At 35.4% G+C, this 22,965-nt stretch overlaps 1 protein-coding gene across 7 annotated transcripts in view; it reads right to left on the bottom strand.

The window, feature by feature from the left end:
* Nucleotides 1-22,965, bottom strand: part of LOC117418546 (B-cell linker protein) — a 57,432-nt gene that overhangs the window by 16,460 nt on the left and 18,007 nt on the right. For 2 of the 7 annotated variants that reach the window (XM_059035789.1, XM_059035794.1), the window contains 5 exons: nucleotides 15,066-15,131; nucleotides 5,305-5,352; nucleotides 2,931-2,980; nucleotides 1,863-1,906; nucleotides 16-163 (listed from right to left, as the gene is read on the bottom strand). In XM_059035789.1, coding sequence (XP_058891772.1) covers nucleotides 16-163; nucleotides 1,863-1,906; nucleotides 2,931-2,980; nucleotides 5,305-5,352; nucleotides 15,066-15,131 — 356 coding nt within the window. Of the gene's footprint in view, nucleotides 1-15; nucleotides 164-1,862; nucleotides 1,907-2,930; nucleotides 2,981-5,304; nucleotides 5,353-6,676; nucleotides 6,760-15,065; nucleotides 15,132-19,185; nucleotides 19,463-21,247; nucleotides 21,274-22,965 lie in introns of those variants that run through there. The other 5 variants (XM_059035792.1, XM_059035791.1, XM_059035793.1 and 2 more) reach the window with 5 other exon arrangements.

Raw genomic sequence — 22,965 nt, 5'->3', positions numbered from 1 at the left:
AAAAAAAACCTTTACCTGCGTATTCACCATTGGAGATAGGAAGGACTGGAGCAATGTTCCTGTTCTCCTGTTCACACGGAGGGGGCTCATAACTATCATCATTTTCATGTTCCGGAACGTCATACGTTTCGGAATTATCATCCGGATTTTCATAATCGCTGTCCTAAAATGAATGTGCCAGGTTAGTGTAGAACTAAACAACAACAATACGAATTACCAACAAACTTCTGAACGCTGTAGTTAAAGGTGTCAAGGCAGAGGCATTTCCACAACCCCCTTATTGATTTGTTGTTCATCTTGTTTTCCACACTTTATCTTCAAGGGAAGTTCATTTATCCAGCCACAACACTGCAACACGATGGGGCCTATTTTGAGGCAAAGGCAAATTCGTTGAGATGAATAAAACAACTGTAGTTGTATAAAGCTGGAAAGGAACAACTTAACTGGTGGAAGCAACAGTTCAGTTATTGTTCTGAGTAGTTACTCTCTTGTTTTGAACCATTTTGTTGGTTTTATTCCTCTCTGAAAATGTGCCTGTGGCTTTACACTACAAAACAGTAAGTTTAGTGGAAGTACTAAGTTAGAGGTAATAGGACCCCACAGTCAGGAAGTACACATACATTGTTGTAGCAGGAAAAAAAAAAAAAAACTGAGTCACAGTGAAAATAAAGTAAAAAAGCTAAATGACAAAACAAGGAACATAAGACAATTACATTTGTATTTATAATAAGTAAAAATTAGCATATATTCATTGTTCATCCTCATCCAATATATAGACAAATCTGCTTGATCACAACCATTAAGTTAAGACCACCAGCAAGCTTTGTAAAGCACACTATTAGATTATTTGCTGTAACGGTCTAATGTAGTCAACTAGCAATCTTACCTTGGGCAGAATGTACCCAATGTTACATAGAACAATTTAAAAACAATTACATTAAAACCATGAACTGGAAAATAGCTTGAATATGTAATTTATAACACCCAACTGCTGCAAGATGGAACAGAAAAATTACAATTTAGCTCACAGTTTTAAAGGTGCATCTTAAGTGTATCCCTACTGCTAAAGCTTTCCATGGGGAATGTAGACAACCTTGCCTAATGTCGGATACATATTGTAAATAGACACCAAATAATTGTATTTTAATGATAATTTCACTATCCTCCTTAACTCTATAGATAGAATATACAGATGGCAGTTGTATTAATGTAAAATGCTAGACAGTAATACAAAACATTTCCATGGAAACCAAAGATATGTCCACCCAAGCATGGTGTATATTTGGAATCAGAAAGGCTCAAATCAACCTACGCAAAACAGATAATGAATCAGACCTAATGGAACATATATACAAAATGTCATCATCTTGTTTTGGAGAAGATCAACTGCCAGCTTGTGTTTAAAAAAACAAAACAAAAAAAACAGCATAAATTGTGTTAAATGATAACATATTAAATGGAAAACAAACTGTACAAAATTGGGTCAAGTCAATTGATCTAAATAGTGGTGGATCTTAATACAGTCACAGTTTAGATTATTAATATAGGGCACTTAGTGTATGAGGTTTCTGAAGATCTGACATATAACAGTGCATGTGTGTCTGTTCAGTGTATTTAAGTGTGTGTTTTTTTTTTAAATGCCAGGTCCTATTTAAATGAAAGTTACAATCTGCCACTGTGTAGATCAATTAAATATACCTCAACCTTAATTAATCACAATAAGGACTATCTGATTCAGCTAAACAGCCAGATCCTGAAACTCCAAATACTTGTGCTAAAGATGATCTTTTTCAAGATTCATCAAATCTCCATGAATATGTAACTACAGGCTCAATTCAGGAGCCATGATTACATTTACTTACAAATTCATTGTCAGACCACTCTTGGTCTTCTTCATTGTCATCATCTACAAAAAAATAAAAAAAAGAGTTAATTTTGGGTTACGTTTTTGCAGGATATCAAACATTAAAATTAAAATGAGATGTTATACTTTGAAGACAATGGCTAACCAGTCTATTTTAAATCTGCATGCTTTTCAGCTGCTAAAGTTTTAAATTCAGCATCATGTTCACTAAACCTACCCAAGAGGCATGCACACACTTGTGTCAGTAAGTGAGAAGTACTTTCTCAAGATTGTTCATTTTGAAAACTTAATATGCCTTCAATTGCCATTCGTCTTCTTTATCTTCTTTTTTACCTTTTATGTTTGAGTGTTTCAAGTTATGGTTAAAGTATTACATCATAATAATATAAGTATTACAAAATTGACTTAAAAGGGATTTAAAAAATAAAACATACTTCATTCTAGAAACTGAAATCTTGTACCATTTAATGTGTAAAGTGAAAGAAGTTGTTGACCAGTGGTGAAGTTCAATGGCTCTCTGTGGTCTGTCGCTACTGCATATAGTTTCAGTAAACCAGCAAAATGCTGAAGTAGCGTGTGTTTTTCAAAGATGTTATCTGTGTTTGGCATTGTCTACCAGTCAAACCCTCAATCTGATCTTTTCACAACTTCAGCCGTGGTTCAGTATACACTAGGATTGTAGTTATTAACACCAAATCCATTTTGATTGTGAAGAGAAGTTAATACACTGTAGGTAACCATGTGTATGCACATTGCTAATTACACATCGGTAGGATTATTTTGTTCCGAGGTGCATTTGCTCTCCGATTTCCCTTCAGTGTGAAGGTGAAAAATAGAGAGACCAGTCTATTGAAGTCTAGTGAAAACTTGATCCATTTTAATTCATACAGTAGTGGCGTCAGTTGCAAAAAACAAATGCGGTACAGTATAAAAGTAAAAATGCAGACTTACAATCTTAGCTGAAACACTTGTTTTTAAGGTGATATTGCAAAGGTATTATTGTAACTTAAGACATTTGCTGGCTATACCACTTAAATGCAGGAAATGGTGTGCATCCATGCCTTACCTGGATTATAGTCCCTTGTGGGTACAGAAGGCGGTCCTTTGTTGGTTAGCCTGTGATATTTTAATGAAAGAGAGATCATGATGCCAAATGTAAAGCATTACGGGTCAGCAGCTATTGGATGCCTTCCTTGTGTCGATAACATAAAGTTGACACACATGTCCTTGAGTAGTGTACATTGGGAATAATACAGCAATAAAGGGGTCTAGATCTTCAACCTGATTAACCCCTACCCTTAGATTCTGCAAGAAGACTGTTCACGGAAAACTAAAAACGTTTTGAAAAAAGTCTCTTGTAAACTAAAATCCCCAAACTGTTCATTACTGATTGTTTATCCGAAAAAAGTAGTGTTCTATGAAAATGTTATTTTGTTATATCATGATACACTCAACATACCAATGTGCTTATCTATGTTTCTTGTGCTATGGGTTGTCTTTCTGTAAAGCTACTTAGTTCTAAAAAGGTTATGACCATTTAAACAAAAATGTTAAAAGTTGAATCTATTAAACAACTTCTTTCAAAGGTTTTGATATACAAACTAAGAATAGATTAATACAATTCAAGTTTAGTATTTTTGAAGTGAGAATACAGAAATATACCGCTTGGTGGTATTTGTTAAGCATTAAGCCTTCTGGGTTTAAACTCGACCTCCACAACATTCCCGATAGTATAATGGCTTGATGACTAATTGTAATTGTAAACTAATCTGTTTTTGGTTGCTACATTTTAGAATTATTAAAAGGTGGTGAAATGTTGTATCACCATTCAGAATGGAAGTTTGTGTGAAAACACAGCAGATATTAACTTAACCTAAAGTGCTACCAGCGGATCTGTCAATCATATGAACTGAAGAGCGAATCACATTTGTGTTAAAACACCAAATCATTGTCTTGCTGGAAACAGGGCCACTTACAAAAGCCAGGAGAAGCAAAAATATAACTTTTTTTTTTTTTTTTTTTTTTTAATCTAATTGTTACATAGTTAACATTCTTTTCAAACAAGCGCAATTGAATTCCTTCATGCAAAAACAATGTCAACAACATATTGTCATCTTGCTGCTTTAAAAGTTGCACTGTATTCCCTGATAATAGAAATATGTTGCTTTAAAATGCAATATTTTCGTAATCATACAAGAAAGGATTAAAGAGACTGGGCAATGGCAAAGGGATAATCTTATGTGCCTGGTGACTCAATATGGTACAGGACCAAGCCACCACCTCATAAGGAAGCCGCTCTCTAGTGGTACATAAGCAACAAAGGCAAGGCCCAGACTGGCTAGTGTCATCCTAGCCAGTAAGGGACAGTGCAGCGTTATGAGGCAAACTACCCCCAGGCAATTTCCATCCAGATTAGCAGCGTGGATCAAGCTGCATTTAATTAAAAAAAAAAAAAAAAGTACACTTGATGTTGTTGCATGAAGGGCTGCAATTGTCTTTGTTGCTTAAATATTATTCAGGCTTGCTTATAAAACCAATGCTTAGTTTAGCTGTATTAGGCAATGGTGTTAATGAGGTTTACATTAAAGACAAACAGAGTTAACACACACATTACAGGTTAGATTGCATTGTCTAATATGGAATGATTGTATTAACATGACCACATGCGTAATCAGAGTGCAATGCATACACTGTCTACAGAACTGCTCAAAACCCATCGACTATTACCCATCAAGACCATACATGAAACCCCAGTCTTAAGTCATTAATATCCCTTAGTATCCTTTCATCTTTTAAACAGCAACTTGTTATACAGTATTGGGACCAGGGGTTGACTGAACCCCCTTAGTTATTTTTTACTAAATTGTGAATTTGTAGATGATCCCTTAATCAGGCCTGATCTTTGGAATTTGTAGATACCCCTTACAGGACACATTCATGCTCCCTAGTATCACCTTGCCCAAAAATCTTAGCAATACCTCCTTACTTATGTTCTACAAATACAAGACACTTTCACTCTTAATAGCCCCAAACAATTCATTTTAGTTCTAAATTATGTACCATGCTCAAAAAACTAAAGATTAAATTATTAATAATGATAAACTCTTGTCATGTGCCAATACTTCTTCCAAAAATACCCAGACAGCTTCTTAATAAGTTGCTGATGACCTTGAGTTTAAGATATTATGTAATCACCGCAATGCAAGTTAGGCAATATTCACCATTCTACTTTAATGCTTCATTAAAGTCATAATTCTAGCACTTAGCAGCAATCATTCCACAGTCTAGGGGATTTATTAGAGCAGATGTTAGAAAGCAGAACGCTTTTAAAAAAAACATGGTAGTCAACAAGCAACATGGAGTGAGTAAAATTACACAGCAATGCCATTCCAATAGGATTGCTGCTCAGCTAATGACACTGCTGCTGAAGATATCCATACCGGCCCCATGTGCTTATTCCTGTTTTGCGCATATTAGCCACTTGAAACCTGTGTAATTAATAGAGGGGAAAATGATTGGGTTATTTTTATGTGAACAAAAAAGTAACACAAAAAAAAATCAACAAACAGTAAAAAAAATTTTTTCTATAAATCACAATGGAAGCAAAGTAAAATAGTTAATATAACTAGTATATTTTTTTGTTCTTAATAATCATCACTAGTAATTACCTTTAAGAAATTTGAAGTTGTCAATTAAATGGAATAAAAGGGGCGTTACTCGACACGAAACAATGCGTCCCTCGGTTTCCCTTGTTTACACAATTATTGAGTATCAATCAATCTATAACAATCTGACAGTACTATTTAACATAGAACCTGTCCTGACCAGGCTAACTAAACCTCATTTAGATTTTATGAGTGATTATTTGTCTTACTGTTCTTTTATCCTTTTGAAATTCATTTCCTTGAAAATGTGTCATCTCTGCAGTGAATTATGGGATTGAAGCCCTGGGCAAGGTGTTATCTCTAATTAAACCCGACAAAGAAACACATATCCCAGTTTCCCCAGTGGCAGCTTGTGTCAGGTTTAAAGAAAGGTCATGTTTATGTGACGAGTCAGCTGCATTTGCTAGTTTATAGCATATTTTCGTTGTCAGTCTACAGCCTTAGTACAGCAGTACAGATGTCGGCGCCCCAATGAGAGGAAAATTCACTTCTTCGATGTGGAAGTTAATTGCCATTGATTGATACTGAATTGCAAAGGTGAGGGAAGGACAACTGTTCTTGTTTTGAAATCAACACATTAATAAACAGGTGTGCTTTTATTTATTTATTTAATACCTGCCAACTTAAAGGCAATTACTCGGAAAATACGAGTATCAACACACCTATTATAATCACTTTGTTTCAGGTATCACACCTGGCGACTTTTTAAAACTGTGAAGATTAAAGCACACCCACAGGGGGCAGTGTGTTGCAAGGGGACAGATCAATGGCTGTACTGGCTGTACTTGGAGAGAAGATATGTTTGAGAGCCCTTATGAAGCCACAGTGGTGTTTGAAACTGCAGAGTTCTGACACAGAAGCAGATAATGACACACAAAGTGATTCCAAACAACAAAAATAATACATTTGTTCAGATACCTGTGATATTTCACACCTGTGCCAAGCTGTTCTTTAAGGAAAACTACCCTGAGAATTTTTTTTTTCTACCCTTCAGTATGTATAGGCTTAATCATATATCCTGACATTGTTTTTGAGGAACTGAAAACTGAAATTCATCCGCAAGATATTGTAATTTAAATGACTTTTGGGATTAGAAAATATTTTCCAGGATTGTTTTTTTAAAGGGATAGTTTTTAAAATGTCTTACCTATTTGATATCCTATGTTGTGTTTCTTCTGCTGAGATCACTATTTACCATGTGCTTGCTGTCTTATCCCAGCTACTGTAGATCTATGATAAGATGTCTAAAAGCTGAATTTCTGGGTGAAGGTTTTAAAAAAAATGACCACTAACTCTGATTGTAAAGGGGTCAAAAATGACAGTTGCACATCCTAAATTGTCGCTTGTAAAAACATTTTTCTTCAGAAGCAACCCATGTCATTGAAAAACAACATTAGTTAGTAAGCCTGGTAAATAACGATCTAAGCAGAAATATTATAGGATAGTTAACATGGAAGAAATTAGATATTCCCAAAAATGTAGAATGGTCTAAAGCAGCAGTTCCCAAACTGTGTTTAGGGGGTACGCAGGACAAACTTTTTTTTTTTTTTTTTGCATTTTCATAAGACTTGTCATTCTCGGACAACGCTTTAAAACGCATTGGGAATTCCTTTTAATTTCTAGTGTGAAATGGTGCGTAACGCTAGTTTGTTTCAGAAACAAAAAGAGAGGCTAGGCGGTGCAAGACAATCACGCAGCTGCGGGACACTTGGGTTCACCGCCCTGGTGCGCATGTTTATTGCAAATCTCCAAGAGGTACCAATGAGAACAAAAATACACAGAGACAATGACGAACAGCGCAAATTATATTTATTATATTTAGGACTTCTGTTTTTCGTTTTTTATTAAATTCATTTTTCGATGCTTATTTTGAGCTATTTTTTAGTCGTATGTAAATCTTTTTTTTTCCAGGGCTTTCACTATTTATATACTGTATGAAATAATTGTTTTCGATTACTTTCCGAAATGCTTGGCCTTTTTTTTCTGTCACCAATATGTATAGTAACTCGACAGTACTTGCACTTAAGTTGTACCTTCTTTCCTTTGCTGTCTTCCACAATGAAATCCTTATGGTCACGAGCACATTTTTCTGGGGTTTTTGTGTGTAGGCATTTTTTTACATTTCGCCACAATTTGCAATTCTGTTTTAAAATCTGTATCTTAACTGTAATACAGCTTTAAATACCGTGAACACACCTCCATTCCTAATTGTAATCTCGTTTAAAATCATGCAAGCACAGTCTCCAATAGAAATGTAGGAATTTGCTGCCACTCAGTAGTTGGGGTGGGTTTAAAGTATTCAGAATGATAGATACAATGATAGATACAAGTCAGGAAGGAAGGACATTGCCCAGCTGCCACGGGAACGTGGTGATGAAGTCAACGTGAATTGAGTAACCATTTCCAGCGTTTATTGACTATACACCGATTTCATATTTGTTTGTATCGGGGGTGTTATATCGTTTTTTATCGGTTGAAACCAAAAAACAGAAGCCCCAATTGTATGATTATAGTCCTTTATGTGTATAAATATGTGTATTATGAAAGCATATAATAAAAAATAACATGAAAATATAAACCTGTATGCTAGGGTTACGCGGACAGCTGATAGGTCTGGAAGGGGGTATGTGACAATCAAAGGTTTAGGAATCGCTGGTCTAAAGAATAACTTTAACTTATTTTTTCCTGAATAAAAACAAACGATAAAACAGAAAGAAGAAATGGACTGAATGAAATGCGCATGCCCATTCCTTTTTCATTGGCATTCTTTTTTTCTGTACACGTCACATTGGGTACTGAAACCGTTTCTCATGTGTATAAAGGTCTGCCATTAGGGAGGCCCGATAAGCCCTGACATTTAATAGGAAGCTGAAAATTTTCATTTCATACATTGTATAAGGAAGACATCTGTGTGGCCTGGAGTCAGAAGGTGTTACCTACATTGTTAAACACCATCATCAGATTTGATAATAATACTTTTGGCAACATATCAAAGATGTTGTGATCTAGCTTCAGATTGCACACTTATGCGTATTAATTACCATAAAAACCAAATTACTCAAAATCTATACATAAATAAAGCAAAATTATGTATCACTGTGGAATCCTCTAATAGCACATTTGCATGAAGCACATAACCCCGGTAAGTGCTCGAGTTGCCCCCCCCACTGTTTGCATGTTCGCAATTTTCCGTTTCCGTTCCCAGTTCGGACTGGAGCCCGAATTATCTGGTCCGATTTCACTCCTTGGGCTGGCCTGAATTCTAAAGTCTCAGTTTGGGCTGGGAGGAAATTACATCAGTTAATGTCAATCAAAAATGTTCTAGGGGTGGGAACATACGGTATAACTAGTGTTCCGCGTTTTCGGTTTTTATCTTTAAAAAAATGAAGGTATGAACATGACATCAACACAAAACAAGCCAGGTTTATTCCCCTTGAAATCATAAAAATAAAATAAAAGACAGAACTGGGTGGTGCAAGCCATCTGACGACGCGTCAAAAATCACACAGGACATTTCCATCAATGCGTTCCATATATAAGTTTACCAACTAAAGCATCACCATTTTCTCTAAAATATTTACGATTAAGATTGTTGGCGTTAGTGTTTTAGCTGATGGACAGACAGTACTGTCGCACGAAGTCACCAATACATACCTCTCTGCAATAAACAGTGGCTCTCCAGCAATGCACACCACTCTGACAAACTCATTAACACAGTCATTCTGCGCTCTCTTTTTATTAAAGCGTGTGTAAAAGCTGCATAAATGGATTGCTTGTCTCTCAGTTCACTTTCTTGTTTTAGTTTAATGTGTCGCTTATTTTTCAGCGTGTTCTTTTTTTGTCAGTGTGAACATGTACCTCAATGCAGCAGTATTTGCAGTGCTATGCATTCTCTGCCTCATCTGATCCACTTCTGCTATTTTTGCTTTTTGTATACTTCGAAACATTCATTTTCTTTTGAATATTCATAAACTGATGTACGTTTTCTCCCCATTCCTCATCCACTAAAAAGGCTTAGCCATCCTGCGAGTTAGTCAGGCAACCGACAAATGTGTAGTTAGCGCTCCGAAGGATCTAGGTGTTTGTTTTCGTTTTGTTTCTTTTTATTTTGCAGTAAAATTAAAGTGTGCGTCAGTGCTCTTCTTTCAAATCTGTGTTGTTGGGTCGTGTATATTGAAGGGAAAGGACCGGGTGAGCCTGTGTGGTGAGCCTCCGATTTACTATATATATATATATATATATATATATATATATATATATATATATATATATATATATATAATCAGTGGCGGCTGGTGACTTTGTCAGGGGGAGGCACATTTGTGCAAAAATGTGCAATGTATCTAATTTTAGCATTCTAAGCATCAATAATCTCATGTAAAGGGATAACATTTACAATACTATTGAACATTTAAATACACTATTTTTTTAAAAATATTTAGTATTTTTACCATTACAGAAATTGGGATTTTTAACATGATTTCTAACACGATTCTCAGCTTTAACATCACACATTAACAATGACAGTGAATTAAAGCAAAAACAGGTTCAACAGTTAGGGCACTATATCAGAATCTTGTGATTTCAGTTTTTACCATTTTAAAAAATGTAATTAGGTTGATTTAAATGAACTTATGTACACCGCAGGCACAGCAAACAACAGTAAATCTAGTACAGGCTTCTATTTTTTCCATTTGGTTTGAGTTTGTGTGCATTGGAGTAAAAGTCTTTTTTTTATTGAATTATATTGCAAAAATAGTATTGCTGACTTTAACAACGGGTTGTATAAGTAAAAAAAAAAAAAAACATACTTTATTTTTTCTTTTTCCACTACAACAAAACAAATTATTGTATTTTGTTTCTCTGCATTAGTCATCAGCCATTATAGTAAAAAAAAAAACAAAAAAAACCTATAGCGACAGGGAACTAACTGACTTACTTGCAACTCTAGAGCTAGTTTTTAATTTCTAAGCCTTTTAGCTGAGGATTTTCCTGTTGTAAACATGGCCCAACTGTGAATTATTGAACTGGGAAGTATCGAGCTGGTCCTGTTTAACAGGCAGAGTTAAACAATTAAGTACGGTAGTTTAAACCTGGTCAGAGAGTTTTACGTTTAGTTGGTTTAATAAGGAAGTGGATGGCTGGTGGAAAGACCGTGGCTAGAATGTGATGGTATGCAGGAGTTCCTCAAAAGACTCATGTTAACAGGAACTGTCTTGCTCAGGGAAGTGTTTTAGGAGTTGAAATGTTTTATGCATCATTCCTGGTTTGTAATGCTTAATCAAAGAATCTACATTCTGCACTTTTTTTACATACAGTATCTGCCCTGAGGCAACTGGTTGTTCAAACACTGTGTAGGTAGGAAAGGCAAGCCCAATAAAAAACACATATATTTTCTTTTAAACAACATTAACAGTACACGTTTCTAAAGATTGTGTTTAATTGTGATACAGTAACTAAAATAGTTTATCCTTTTAATGTGTGTCTACTTTATGCAGTTGGTTTTAACTTGATCTCAGATGTGTATAACGTTTTACTGTTTACTGTGAGCAAAGCTTTTACAACGACCTTGAGTCAGAAAGCCTGGTGCTTGAGCCAATGACAGAGCCTTGTTCTGCCGTTGGACCAATCAGGGCCAGTCTGAGGAGGGTGCTTGAGTGACTACAATGAACTGTATTAAAACAAGTTTGGCAGCGTATAAGAGTATCACCCAATGAGGAAGCCTGGTTTCATTGTTAATTCAATTGGTGACAGCAAGAGGAAAATGGTGCATCACCCACAGTTATATGCTTATCAATATCAGAGATCAAACACCGTGACGTATTCCACTTTTAAAATCTCTACTGCCATACTGCTGCAATTGTATCCTTACATAACAAAAATTTGCCTTTCCTGATTATAATATGCCTGTTGGCATAGCTATCAATCTTGATAAGTTTATTGCCGAGGTGACTTTTTTAACATTTGCATTTGCAGATCTGGTTGGATGGTAATCTGCAGACAGTTCTTTTCCGGATTGACACTGGTGGATCAATTTTGATTTAATGCAGAAACGTCCAATACACTGTGCAGCCATTACTGGTGATACACCTATGGAACAATGATCTTCCAATGATAATTGTCAAACTTTTGTGTTAAGAATACAACAAGAAAGACTTCCTATTGAAAAACATATGGTTTCTCAGATGAAGCTGTGGTTAGTCTTTTCTACCAAGATTAAGTTTCATTTGTCCATAAATGGAGCTCTTCACAGAATAGATGTCTAGAGAAAAACAGCGGGAAATACCCTGCATATAGCAAGAAAAGAAACACAATGTGCTAGATTCTCAAAGCTGTTTATTTTCCAGATCTTCATTCGCATAATTTTTCATAAAGGATAGACACACCCAGTAAAGTGTGAATGACAATGTGTTACTAGCTTTGAGAATATAGCCCATTTCTTGTAGCCTATCTATTATACAGATAAGCCACTCAAATACATACATACATAGTTTTTCGTTTGCATGTATGTAGACTAGGTTTCAGAATGAATTATAACTACAGACTTATTAATACTATTGTACTTTTCAAGGTCAGTTTTCAACCTGCACAAAGTCAAAATAACATAACAGCACCCTGGGTAAAAGGAAAATGTGCTTCTAAATCCCATTGATTGGTACTTAATTGTACAGCAGGTAAATGCAGCTTTTCTTCTTATGAGAGGCTTCATTTAATACCTGCCGAGGAGAAAACAGGGACAGTCCGAGTACTTGCACAGCCCTAGTGGTGAGTCTGAAAAGTACTTACTGTAAAAACTGGTGTATAAGTCGCCCCCCCTTTTTGAGACAACAATTTCAGGAAAAAGCCTATAGGTCACACCGGTGTATAAGTCGCTCCCCCCTTTTTAGGACCCCCTAAAATACCTAGAAAATAGACTTATACAAAGGTTTTTACAGTAAATTGCAGAAAAGTCTGTTCTCTAGAATGACCCACAAAAGTTAAATAATGTTCAGATTTGGTAAATGGGAAGACCAGGGGCCATAAAGAAAATATTCCTCATTCTCATACCAGTCAGCAACAAATTGTGGGGTTGTGTATAGAAGCATTGTCATTCTGAAACTATATTGACACATGGTGAATCATGAGATCGACATTGGCCAACCACAATCACAATTACTGTATTAGAAAAAACACTGAACGCAGGAAAGTCCACACAGAAAAGTAAACATCAGCTTCCGTTCAGGTATGAATCTAATAGTATAACTAGGGCTTCTGATTTTTGGTTTTAACTGACAAAACTGATAAAACACCCCCGATACAAAAAAAAAAAATGAAATCAGTGCAGCTGGGCAATGCCCTTTCTTCCTGACTTGTATCTATCATTGTTTCGTTCTGAATACTTTAAACCCACCCAACTACTGAGTGGCAGCACATTCCTACATTTCTATTGGAGGATTATAACACACTTGTGATAAGATAACCACTGAGGCGATATCACTATTCTGGTATTATGTTATTAGAAGTTCTGCAAACCTGACTTGTCCATGTGTTTGCAGGGCTGGATTAACGCATAATGTGAAATAGGAAGAAGAAGAATACAAGTGGCAAAGAGGGGTATAAGAAATATTTTTACAAATCGGTGCTGAAAGCCCTGTACCGCCAAAAACATTATCCCCGACCCCGGAGAAAGATAATTTTCTTTAAGCGTGTCAAAAAACACCTCCGATCAACAGTAAAGCAAGGCAAGCTCACTGCCTTTGCTGTATTGGCGATTGAGAAAGAAGTAAGCCACGTTAAACTGCATTTGACTGAAGGGTGCCAACTGTTCATTAAGGCCAGTCAGTAAAAAAAAAAAAAAAAGTCAAATTTTAACACGAAAACGTAAATTAAAAAAAAAAATGTCTGTGATTTTGAATCAAAATAAATCTGGTATATTTTGTATTGCGTGTGGCTTTCCCAGTCAGTTCGAATGACACAAACCTGTAGTGAAAAGTATCAAAAGAAGAATACCAATTAACACTACTGAAATTAGTATACGCGTTCTTCAACCAAGTAACCAAAGTACAGCGAGCTCAGGAGACATCGTCCAGCTTGCAATGCTTTTTTATAATTGGAAATATGCTGAATAGCCTAGATGGAATTTATGCAGTAAAAAGTGACTGACTTGAAGGATCTTAGACGGGATCTGGCAGCTGATGAAAACTGGCACAAAATTGTGTTCTTGTCTACACCTAGCGGAGAGCCACGTTTTCCTACACTTGCCAAGGTTGCCATTAACATGTTGGCTTTGCCACACAGTACTGCAGAATTAGAATGAGATTAAAAACAGACGTCAGAAATCAATTGTCTACAGACATTCTGAATGGAATTCTGACTATCAAGAATGCTGTTAAAAACAACACTAGCTTCAGACCAACAAAGCAAATGATCCAGTCTGCAAATGTGTCCATGTATGACCATAAGAAGTAAATAAGACCTAAAGAAATGTAAGTACACAAAACTAGACTATTTTATAATGTATTTTATTTATTGTTTCTATTTTTTAAAATTATGTCAGTAAAAAAAAATTGTATCAGTAAAAAAAAAGGCCACTGTAAATCTGTATGTCAATAAAAACAAATGACAAGGTTGGCAACCACGATTTGACTATACGACAATGTGCAGGTATGTTTGTTTTTTTAATATATGCTTTTGTGGACTATGGGGGACCTACAGTTAGTGGACAAAAGTTTGAGCACCTCCTGTATAGAAGTATAATGTTTTTTTTTTTTTTAAATTGGATAACAATCAACATAGTACTCTTGTCCATATTTGAACTGTTGTATTTTTATTCAGTAAATCGTGAAAGGTGATCATCAAGCTGCGCTATGGGATTTGACGTAAGCTTCAGGTTTTTCCAAATTTATTTTGAAATGTATTTAGCACACCACCTTCAATTGAACTGTTTCTGCGGATTCGGTCAGTCATTCAGTTCAGAGCAGTGCATGAAACTTTCGTCATAATTAATAACGAGAATTCGGCTTAATTTACCGTTTCTGATCAAAACCATGTATAATAAATTAAAAATGAAAATGATAAATTTTTCAAATTGGTGGAGCATGAGTTAAGCTTATATATATATATATATATATATATATATATATATATATATATATATATATATATATATATATATATATATAATATTTGTTGTTATTCATATAAGAAGATATAGGCCCAGAATTGTATGTTTGCCTAGGGCACCATGATGGGTTAATCCGGCCCTGTGTGTTTGTGTGGATTTTAGTGCATAACATGAGTTATGTATGGCTGAAAAATAAGACAATGTATAACTAACCAAAACTATTAGCTATAGTTTTGAAGGTTTTATCCATCGTTTGTTTCTAGGTGCAGTCTCATCGGCAGACATGCAAGCTGCACGTAAACCTTGACCTGGCATAGCTACTGTACGTACATTATATGTGCGTTCTCATTCATTGATTAGCCCTTCCATTATTGCACTGGGTATTGATTTGATTTTCATATACTATTCCATATAAATTGGCTGTTGAACTTACTTTTTGAACTTGTTCATAAGGCCTCCATCATTCTTCTTGATGTCTTGTACCATCTTCTGAAGCTGTCTGTAAGAAAACATGACAAGTCTTGATTACTGGAAAAAGTTTGATAAAAAGTTTGATACTGTTTTGAATCCCCAAAACACTGTATGTACAGATAAATATGTAATTTTGGATAATAATTTATCTTGAGAATTTAAAAACAAAACAAAAAAAAATGTTTTTTTTTTCCCCACACATCACTTGCCATTTTAGAAACAAATGTTTGCTTGAATATTCATAGTTTCTCCACACTGAAGAAAATAATATTCCTCTCCATACCGCTCTTTTCACATCAACTTCTACTACTAAATTCTTATTCTCATTAATCAACCAATGAGCATTGACACAAAGCGAAATGGGCAGAAATTTGTGACGCATGCCAAACTGAAATCTGATCATAATGAAAGCTCGGCCAATCAACATGCAGTGATTATACTGACGTTAATGGTGGCCAATAGCAGCTCACAGAAGCATTATGAGGATTCAGAATGCAAGCTGCATGAATGAAACTGGATAGTGGTGCCGATTTAAGATAATGATTATGAGAGTTGCTGGGGGAGTTACTGGGGGGGGCTGCTGTGGTGGCTGCATTTGAGAAATGTTGTTCTGCAAGTCGTAGTGATCAAACAGGCAGATATTATTTCATTCAATTTGCAGGGACAGAGATCCCATAGACAGATTTCATAGACACACCTTGGATGTATGTCTGGCTGCATGGCATGTTAATTACAGTTATGGAAAATGTTTTAAGGTAATCTCAGGTAAGCATAATGAGATACCTGAACCATATCGTTATATGCAAACTCTCTTCAGTCACTTTTAATTCTTGCTTTTCTTCCCTTCTGAAAATATTTTTGTTTTGTATAAAGGTTTTTATAACTCAAATTTTACTTTACTCACATGTTTCCTATCCATTATTTTAGTTTACCTTATTGGCATTATTATTATTTGGTTATTTAGCAGACGCCTTTATCCAAGGCGACTTACAGAGACTAGGGTGTGTGAACTATGCATCAGCTGCAGAGTCACTTACAATTACGTCTCACCCGAAAGACGGAGCACAAGGAGGTTACGTGACTTGCTCAGGGTCACACAATGAGTCAGTGGCTGAGATGGGATTTGAACCGGGGACCTCCTGGTTACAAGCCCTTTTCTTTAACCACTGGACCACACAGCCTTCAAGTAGAATTATTATTGACAGCTATTGTATATATATATATATATATATATATATATATATATATATATATATATATATAGAGAGAGAGAGAGAGAGAGAGAGAGAGAGAGAGAGAGAGAGAGAGAGAGAGAGAGAGAGAGAGAGAAACAAAGGGAAACAGGAGAAATACAATGAAATATGGAACAAATCAATAAATTACATTAGCAGCAAACAGTGGTGAATATTAAACTCCCATTGCATAGCGGTTGGATCCATTCCTGGTTTTAATACTCACCCGAGGTTGTTACCTACACATTGGCTAATTAAGTTTGTATTCAAATATGGCATGGATGAAACTGCTATGCAAAAGGAGTCGTATTTTCATCCCTGACAAAGGTATCCTATGAAAACATAAAACTATTCTCCAAGATTTATTTATAAATCAGCCACATTGATAACAGTTAACTAACACCTAACATACATTACCAACAGTAAAGTTAAATAATAGAAACATTTAAGGAACCACTGGTACCACACATCAGTGTCCTTAACACAACAGGGTCCAAATGTAGAGGCAGTGACTGGGGATGGAACCCAGGCTCCAGATTCAATGACTGAGCTCCATTGGTTGAGCAGGCACTTTTCAAACAGTTCATAAAACCACACTATGGAGCTACTGCACTGGAGCTATACAACCCTAATCAGCATGAAACTGCAAGCAGTATATTTCTGTATTAAGAAACTATACAGCAGTTGTATATATACCAAGGATAACCAACATGTTTTGCAAATAAAGTATTCTATAAATTACATATCACTTATATAGCTAATTATATGGTTGGCCTTCTGGAATCAACATGCCTAGATAAGTGGCCTATCATTATTATTATTTTATATAACAGTGCAGTTTTGCAGCCTCATGGTTTTGTACAGTCACGTCATCATCTGATGTGTGCTGTGCTGCTATTATATCATTATACAGCAGGGTCCTTACGTTACACAGGTTAGGGAAGGACACTTACCCTTAACGGCTAACTTAACAAGCTTACTTGTCTCATAACTGTCACATTTTAAAGTTTTTTTTTTTAGTGTCAAAAAATCCTGTTAAACTATTTAGTAAGCTTTTTAGTTTTACTAAACTAAACCTATTTAAGGTTACATTCTTAATGTTTCCATTTGATGTGATTTGTGTTTGTGATTTCCAGACCTTTTAGCAGCACAGTGGCTTGTTTACGCGAACTGCACACTGGCTGATTCCATCATATAAAACACAACATCTAGTTGCATTGTGCTATGACGAAATCGTGTGTCCTATGACACTGATGGAATACTCCTGACTGGTACTGTATGGTTTGGTGTATTACCCGCTTTAGCTAAAAATAAGCAGGAATGCACAAAAAATATATACATATATATTTTAAACCACAATGTACAAGATGAATATAATTATTTAACAGGTGGAGGCACCAAATCATGGGACTAACATTTAACACCATGGGTCAAGAGTGCTAAAACCTGCACTAGCATTCACTAAGAGAACCATTTTCCCTAACGGAGTGTTCCATTGTCGACACAATATTAAAAACAAAAATGTTGTATTTTCACAGGGACATACAAACCCTATCAGATGACACCCTTCAATGAATCTCCCTGCCACACAATTACACAAACCACAGAACCCTACCTCTTCTTAGTCCTACCCATAACAATGCTAAACAGAGCCTCCTGTGATTAACTCATCTGGACTGAGTGAAGTCTACAGTAATCTAGTTCACACACTGTGCATGTCTATCCCAGCTGTTCATTGTGTCCAGTGCATGCACATAGAGGCAGTGTAGCTTGCAGAATTAGCTGGTCTTAGTAGAGAGCTGGTTCTAATAGAAGGATGTTTAGACTGTCTCTTAATTAAAGCAGGACTTAAAATGATATCTTTTTAAAATAAATCTTTGTATAACTATATATTTTTTGGAAAATGTTTTTTTTCTTTTGGTGACTACAGAACTACAGAATTCAACCTGAAAGGTACTTCTAAAATCAAGTGGTATTTAACAACCCTAAGATTTTTTGTATTAGCACTTTTGGACTGAGACAGGGAAATGTACCATTAAAGTGGGCTTATGGTAAACAATACACAATTTTGCCTGTTATTGGTATGGTTCTGTGGTTAGGCTGTTCTGCATTCTCTTAAGGGCATGATGTATACATATATACATCTTGCAAACCGCATGTGGTAACCCAATTCTGTACCCTTCTCTATAAAAAAAGGTTTTCTTTACGTTACTTATTTTTACACGTTTGGCCTGGTGTCATTAAAATGTGCTGTTTTATAAACAATCACAAAGTATTTTGCTTACCGGATTAGGGCATTGTAGATTAGTAAAACCCTGTAATTATATTCGTCTTTTAATTCTCTTTATATATGCCAGGGTCACTTTGGAACTAATGTGTTTGTGCCCCTACTATTACCCATTCACTTTATTTTTGCAATTAAATCAAAAGTAAGGCTTAATTATAGACGCACTGTCTGATAAACATCGCCATATGTACTAAAATGTTTATTTTTCTTTTTTTTTTTTTTTTTTTAGTTATGAGCATCAAACTATAATTGTCATACGAATCTATTACTTTACCAGATACATTAGTAGCAGACTGTATAACACACACCACTTAATAAACTATTTAAAATATATATGTTTTTATTACTGGGCTACTTTCCAGGACAAACTTAAACTATCTGTATGATCAAATTTGCTTGCCACAGGTGTACAGTAATACGTATAGCTCTTTGAATGTGGACTGGAAACGTCCTATCCTTATATAATCTTAATTTAACCAATACCCTTTCCTCGCGGTGTTAGTAATAAGCCATGACATAGCCGATACCGTACACTAAAATGTATGTCACTCATAACTTCTCACCTGAACTTCTCCCCGGCCGGTGCAGTGAATTTATTTATTTTTTCCATCCCCCTGTTGCTGTTGACAGGTTGAGGTTAAAAAAAAGAAGAAAAAGTAAAATAAACGCTCCAAAACTTGACTTCTTCTAGATCCAAGCTGTAGGCAACATTAGTTCCTTTGGGTCCGCACTGTGATTTCCTTCGCAGGTTTCTCGACAAGCTTAAAACATTACACTGAGTGATCGTGGCATGGGTCACTTACATGGCAGCGTGTGGGCGAATAAATGTAAGCTACTCCTTTCTTACCAGCGAGCCTTGTATGTGTGGGCGCAGATTGTGGTTTCAGGTTTCTTGTCACATGACTGAATGTGTTTATGCCCAAATACATTTTTTTTTATATAGTGAATTATTCGGAGCTCTCAACTTTACCTAGCATCTGACAATGGAATCTGAAAGTTTTACTCGCTATGCTATCCTAGTATTGGTTTAATAATGTATTTGTTACATTACTCGTTGTAATAGTGTTTATGTCATGAGTTGGTGTGTGCATTTAACTTCCTGCTCCTTATATATTTCTAGACTATCTCCATTTCATTTTTGGTCTGACACTTCCGACGGTTTAACGCTGATCCTGACTGGTGACTTAATTTGTTTTTGTATGTGTATGGTTTTCCATTGTTCTCTATTCAGTCTGGTTTACAAGTGAATGTGAAATTAGAGCCAAATCTGCCACTGGTAATGTCGCGCTCTGCGTATTATCAGCATATTAAAATGACCCGACCAGAATATAATGATCCTTCCTCCTGATAATATCTCTTCGGTTATTATGACACTCTGCATAATAACAATCACATTTATGAACCGTACAACTTATTTCCACCTCGCATACATAAATGTCACTTTGTAAAACAAAAGTATAACATTAGAAAATTGCTATAAAGCAGTATTGACATCTTCTCACACTTCTCTTACTTGGAGAAATACCTCTTTTCGAAACATTTGTCATTACGGTTTTTTTTTTTTTTTTTAGTTTTTTTTTTAGTATTTCCAAATTTACTACTGAGTATTTAAGTGGATGACAAAGTTACCGGTATGTAGTACAATGTATCATACAGAACGCTGCAATGTGTATGCTACAGATTCATGTTTTTATTACAATGTATAGTATAGTGTAGTAGGCTGAACTGACAATAATCAAAACAGGCATATTTAATGTTTTAACACTTGTGTGTTGTAACTGTTGTTATTGTCGCCATTTTTGCTTTGAAGTGATATTAAAAGCGCTTGAATGCAGTTAGACATTGTGTGTTCATTGATTACCTTTTATAGTAGTTGATTTCGTTTGTAATTCCTTAAAGTACAATACCAGTTACAGTTAATCATTTTGGGGGATTGATATAATCATGTTGAAAAATGACTTAGTTTACCGAGTATTCTTCTTCTAAATATTATCTTTTACTGCAGTGTACCAAAATCCTGTTCAATTGGTCGCTCAAAATATATTGGTTTATGTTTAATCCAATTTAGAATATAGTCAATTTTTTATATATTTTTTTTTATAGAAATCAGACTTTGTTGACAATTTTTTCTTTTACATTGCCTGAAGGTAAGCTGGCAGAGCTTCAACCCCACATAAAATGTTTTTGTCATTCAGTGATTCAAATAAGTGGGTCATTCCACATGATCAGCAAATCCAGACACATTTTTCCACTGGCACACCATCACTAAAAGTTACATTAATTTGTGAGCATTAATTTGGGCAAGTCCATTAAGTCCATCATACCGTAATCTCCAAACAACACTTCCCTTGTAGAATTATTTTCAGGGATATAAGGTATTTTTTTTAACCCACAAGTGCATACATTATTGATTAAAGCAGGTTTAAATGACTGGTAACAATCTGTGACTGGTGTTAAGCATTGCGACCATAGCTGCACAATTTAACATAGACATGGTTAAGAATGAATCTCAATCTCTTGCAATGTAATGGACATAATATACACTAGGAGGCTGAAACATACAGTATGTGCTCAAGCCACCAGAGCTTGATTCATAAATGCCAACTTGACTATAAATTCACTTACCTCATATCTGATTTTCACTGGCTGTACAGCTAACCTAAATAAACCTGATACAACAGCTAAACTCTCAGTTCTCTCGAAAGAAACACCTGCTCACTTAGTATAAATAAAGATCAAACCATCATCTGTGGTTTAAAGCCACAAGCTTAGGAAACACAAATATATTCTCCTGTTTTCTTTGCCAGTGTAGGAGGGGTTAGAATGAAACATCTGCCAACATAAACTGTTAATCAAAATATCTATACGTTAATTGTGTAGGAATACATAAACCATACACTGAGCATGTTTTAGATAATATACACACAGTACCAGTATATAAAAACAAATATAAGAGTCAACACCCCTATTTTTGAGATTCCTGCTTTCTGTCAACCTCTTACATCAAGGTTGTAAAAATGAATGAAACAGATGCTAAGGCAGCCTGCTGTGACCTGCTACATTGCCTTCTGTATGTTAAAACTGCAAAGATACAGTTTCAAATCTTTTTGGGAGTGACAAATCGTTTTGGGCAACAGCTTTATAGTGTAATGTTACAGGGATGAAGGCATTAGCCTACAGTAGAAACTTAAAGTTACAAACCCCACAGATTTAGATCTGATGTATTATTAAAAAAAAGACCCCTTTGGGTTTCATTACTGAAATAAGTGCAGCAAGATTCAGATCTCAAGAGATATATATATATACTTTTTTTTAAAACACTGTTGTCCAATGCAAATATAACTTAAAAATTCCCCATTATGGAAACAAGACATTATAAAAATGACTGACCCTGAAACCTACCATGACACTTCTAACAGCTGGTTTCACAGACCCCGATTAACACTTGAACTACCCAATGCTACTACGAGATTAGTGCTGTGATTAGTGTGATCTATGAAACCAGCTTTAACAGTGCGTTATGTCCTGTTAAATGCCCACGGTAAAGCACAGGTGAGCAGGATAAATAATAATAATAAAAAAGCTTGGTAAATACATGGTATAAACAAACAAACAAACAAACAAACAAGAAAGAACCTGCCAACAAGCGCCTTCTATCAGTGTGTATCAGAGTTACTGTTTTGCCCATTGTGACTGAAACTGACTTACAATAGAGAAAGTCAGGGAGCTGTTGGTCATGTGAGGGGCGCCCATTTACACAAAGTGTCTGCTACATGCAAAGTATACAAGGTATATTCATGCTTAAAAACCCATCACCCACTGGCCAACTCAAGTTTAACATCAAAAGTACCTTTTTGTCAAACCGTCACAGGGAAAGGTCTTTTTGCTTTCAGAGCCTAGGATAATGCGTCTGATTCTTTACATCAGGCATGTGGGTTCAGTGCTTTTAAAAACACCCATATTGCTAGGCCCTGTTGTATTCTTTAATATACTACCTATAAAATGGGCCAAATAAGAAATCTTATTATTCTAACTTGGCTGACTTTGTGTAATAATTCGGTCACATATCCATTTTTGCTATGTTTTACTTCTGTGAAAATTTTTGTTCATCTCAATTTCTTCTAGTATGCTGAATTTCATGAAGATTTGTAGTCATTGTAGTGGCTAAAACCATTCAGTATTAACCCTGGGTACAACCATATTTACATAAAGTGTACAATACAGTATTTCATATTTTACATACAATTTGACATACTATATATTTTAAAAGCACAACCATTTAGAGTACAAAACAACCAAGGCTCACATTCTCTGCTGTGCTTTTGAAATGCATGACTGCTTCC

Source organism: Acipenser ruthenus, chromosome 13, assembly GCF_902713425.1.
Source record: "Acipenser ruthenus chromosome 13, fAciRut3.2 maternal haplotype, whole genome shotgun sequence".
Lineage (NCBI taxonomy): Eukaryota > Metazoa > Chordata > Actinopteri > Acipenseriformes > Acipenseridae > Acipenser > Acipenser ruthenus.
Note: the sequence above shows the minus strand (reverse complement) of the source record. Positions and strands in the feature narration are given on the sequence as shown.